General features: G+C 63.7%; 1 protein-coding gene across 1 annotated transcript; it reads right to left on the bottom strand.

Annotated features, from left to right (window-relative positions):
* Positions 1-14: 14 nt before the first annotated feature.
* On the bottom strand, positions 15-2,640 carry LOC120500687 (the record flags this gene model as incomplete). Its single annotated transcript, XM_039705895.1, has 3 exons — positions 2,558-2,640; positions 1,139-2,149; positions 15-901 (listed from the first exon to the last, which is right to left on the bottom strand). Coding segments are annotated over exons 1-3 (1,913 nt in total), but the record flags the coding sequence as incomplete, so codon positions are not given.
* Between the last annotated feature and the right edge of the window lie 310 nt (positions 2,641-2,950).

The raw sequence follows: 2,950 nt of genomic DNA, 5'->3' as shown, positions 1-2,950 counted from the left end.
TGGCTTTTTGGCACCGCTCGGCCACCGCGCGGCTGACGGGGCCACCGGGGCCGCCATGGTCACCACAGGGACTCAAGAGGATGTTGTCGATGACCCCAAGTGTCCCCAGCAGGTGATCCTTGGCCAGGCGGGTGCTGGCCACCCACAGCCACTCAAACTCGGCCACCTTGGCCACCAAGGCCTGGATGACATCAGGGGACACCTCATTTGTCCCCTTCAGGATGGCCTTGATGTCCTTGAGCCGGCACTCCATGTTCCAGATGAACAAGGTGGCTTTGTCACACGCAACCACCAAGCACTGCAGCAGCCCCAGGGCCGCCACTGCCCAATGTCCCCTCTTGGTGGCTGCCATTGCCTGCCTGGTGGCCACCACAGCCTCTCCCATGGCCTCGTTGGTGGCTGCCACCACCTGGGCATCATGTGTGGCCATTTCCCGGGCCACCTCCTCCTTGTCCCGGGACACCATCCGCTGTTGGTCCATGACCACCTTCCCACAGGCGTCACGGAGCTTGGTGGCCTCCCTGGCCAGCTGGTCACAGCTGTCCACGAGCTTGGCCACTGACTCCCGCCAGGCACTGGCCACGGCTCTCACACTGGCCCCAGTTGTCCCTGGGGTGGCCCCGAGGGTGGCCAGGGCCCGGCCCAGGCAGGGGACACTATGGTGGCCCAGGGAGGTGACACTATGGTGGCCCAGGGAGGTGACACCACAGTGGCCCAGGGAGGTGACATCGCTGTGGTCCAGGATCTTAGAGAGGCTCTGGGTGAAGTTCTTCAGGTCCTCATGCAGGGAGTCTAGGGACTCATGCAGGAACTTGCCCCTGTGTGGCCCGGTCACAGCGGCTACCACCTTGCCCAGGGTGGCCACCACGGCCACCAGCGCCTGCAGCTGCGGAGGGGACACCTGGGGAGGGGACAGGGGAGGTTTCAGGGACCTGGTGGCACTTGTGACCTCCTACAGTGGCACCGTGCCCCCAAGGGGTCCCCTTTGTTCCTCCATCCCTTTGTCAGCCTCTTGTACTTGCTACCACCCTCCCACCTGCCCCCGTGTCCCCCCCACACCCCACTGCCCCGTCCCCACCCCCATGCCCCTTCCTCCCTCAGTGTCCCCTCTGTTCCCATCTCCCCCACCCCGTCACACCTCATGCAGCTTCATGCTCACTGGGGACACTTTGGGGATGCTCTGGGGACGATCCAGGAGTTGAAGGAGCCTTGGGATGTCCTCGATGGCACTTTGGCACCGCTCGGCCACCCCACAGGCACTGGGGCTGGCGGGAGCACCATAGAAATAGATCTTGACGATGTCGTCAACTACCCCCAGCAGGTGATCCTTGGCCAGGTGGGCGTTCGCTTCCCACAGCCGCTTGGCCTCAGCCACCTTGTCCACCAAGTCCTCGGGGACATCTTGGGATGCCTCATTTGTCCCCTTCAGGGTGTCCTCGATGTCTTCGAGCCGCCACTGCAGCTCCCGGGGGAGGGCGGTGGCTTTGTCACACGCGGCCACCAAGCGCTCCAGCAGCCCCAGGGCCACCTCCGCTAACTGTCTCTCCTTGGTGGCCCTTGTTGCCTCACTGCCAGCAACCCTGGCATCTCTCCTCACCCAGGCTTCGTGCCCGGCCACCCCCTTGGCCCCCTCCTCCCTGCCCAGGGCCTGACCCAGCTCCACCATGTTTTCCTGAGCTGTCCCATCACGGGCAGCCTTGTCCTGCCGGTAGCGTGCCAAGGAGGTGATGGTGATCGCCATGTCGGCCGCCTCAGTGACCACCTTCCACCAGAGGCTGCGGAGCTTGGTGGCCTTCCCAGATAGCTTGACCCACCTCTCCATGAGCACGTCCACCAAGCCCTGCCACATCATGGCCTCCATTTTCACATGGTCCCAGGCGGTCCATGGGGTGCTCTTGTGGGCAGCCAGGGCCTGGCTCAGGGAGGTGACAGGGTCATCACCATCGGAGGTGACAATGTCGGGCCACCAGGTGTCATCAATGCACTTTATGGTGGCCCGGAGCTCCCTGGTGAAGTCCTCCAGGTCCCAGTTCAGGCTCTCTGCAGACTTGGGCAGCAACATCATCTCATCCCGCCTGGGCAGAGTGGCCAGCAGCTCATCCAGGATGGCCACCACAGTGACCTGTGGCTGCAGCAGGGCTGGGGACAGCTGGGGAGGGGACAGGGGAGATGTCAGGGACCTGGTGGCACTTGTGGCCTCCTGGGGAGTCCCCTGTGCTCTCCTGGAGTACCCTTTGTCCCCTCCCTGGAGGGCTCTGCTGCCTCCTCTTTATCTTTGTTACCCTCTCATCCCCTCTGCCACCCACTGCCACCTCCTGTTGTCCCCCGTCTCCACTCCTCTGTCACCCTCTCCTTTCCTACTATTTCCTCCTGTCCCTTTGTGGTCTCCTGTCACCTCCTGCCACCCCCGTGTTCCCTCCGTCCCCCACTGCCCCCTTTCACCAGCCCCCGTGTCCCCTCTGTCACCCCACTGCCCCTTTCACCAGCCCCCGTGTCCCCTCTGTCACCCCACTCTCCCCTCTGTCCCCTCCCCCGCACCACTCTGGAATTGTCGCACCTTGAGGGGCTCCATGGCCCCTGGGGACGCTCCAGGGACACTCTGGGGACTCTCCGGGGACACTCTGGGGACACTTCAGGTGGAGGAATGTGGCGTGGCCGGATGGAGGAAGCAGGAAGAGGTGACGTCACTGCCCCCAGCCCGTGGCACCCGGGCAGGTGCCTCCAAAATTCCCCCCCAATGTCCCCAACGGGACCCCAATGTCCCCTCAGAGTCCCCAACAAGGCCCAAGTGTCCCCTGATGTCCTGTTGGGGACACTGTCGACAAAACAGGGTCCTGTTAGAGACCCTGTGGGGACATCAGGGACATTGTGGTGACCAAAAACGGGACAGGGGACTTCAAGGTGACCACGGTGTCCCCAACAGAAGGACACGGGGGTGTCCCCAAGGTCC

Source organism: Passer montanus, unplaced genomic scaffold (genome assembly GCF_014805655.1).
Source record: "Passer montanus isolate IOZ18808 unplaced genomic scaffold, ASM1480565v1 scaffold1879, whole genome shotgun sequence".
In the NCBI taxonomy this organism is placed as follows: Eukaryota; Metazoa; Chordata; class Aves; order Passeriformes; family Passeridae; genus Passer; species Passer montanus.
Note: the sequence above shows the minus strand (reverse complement) of the source record. Positions and strands in the feature narration are given on the sequence as shown.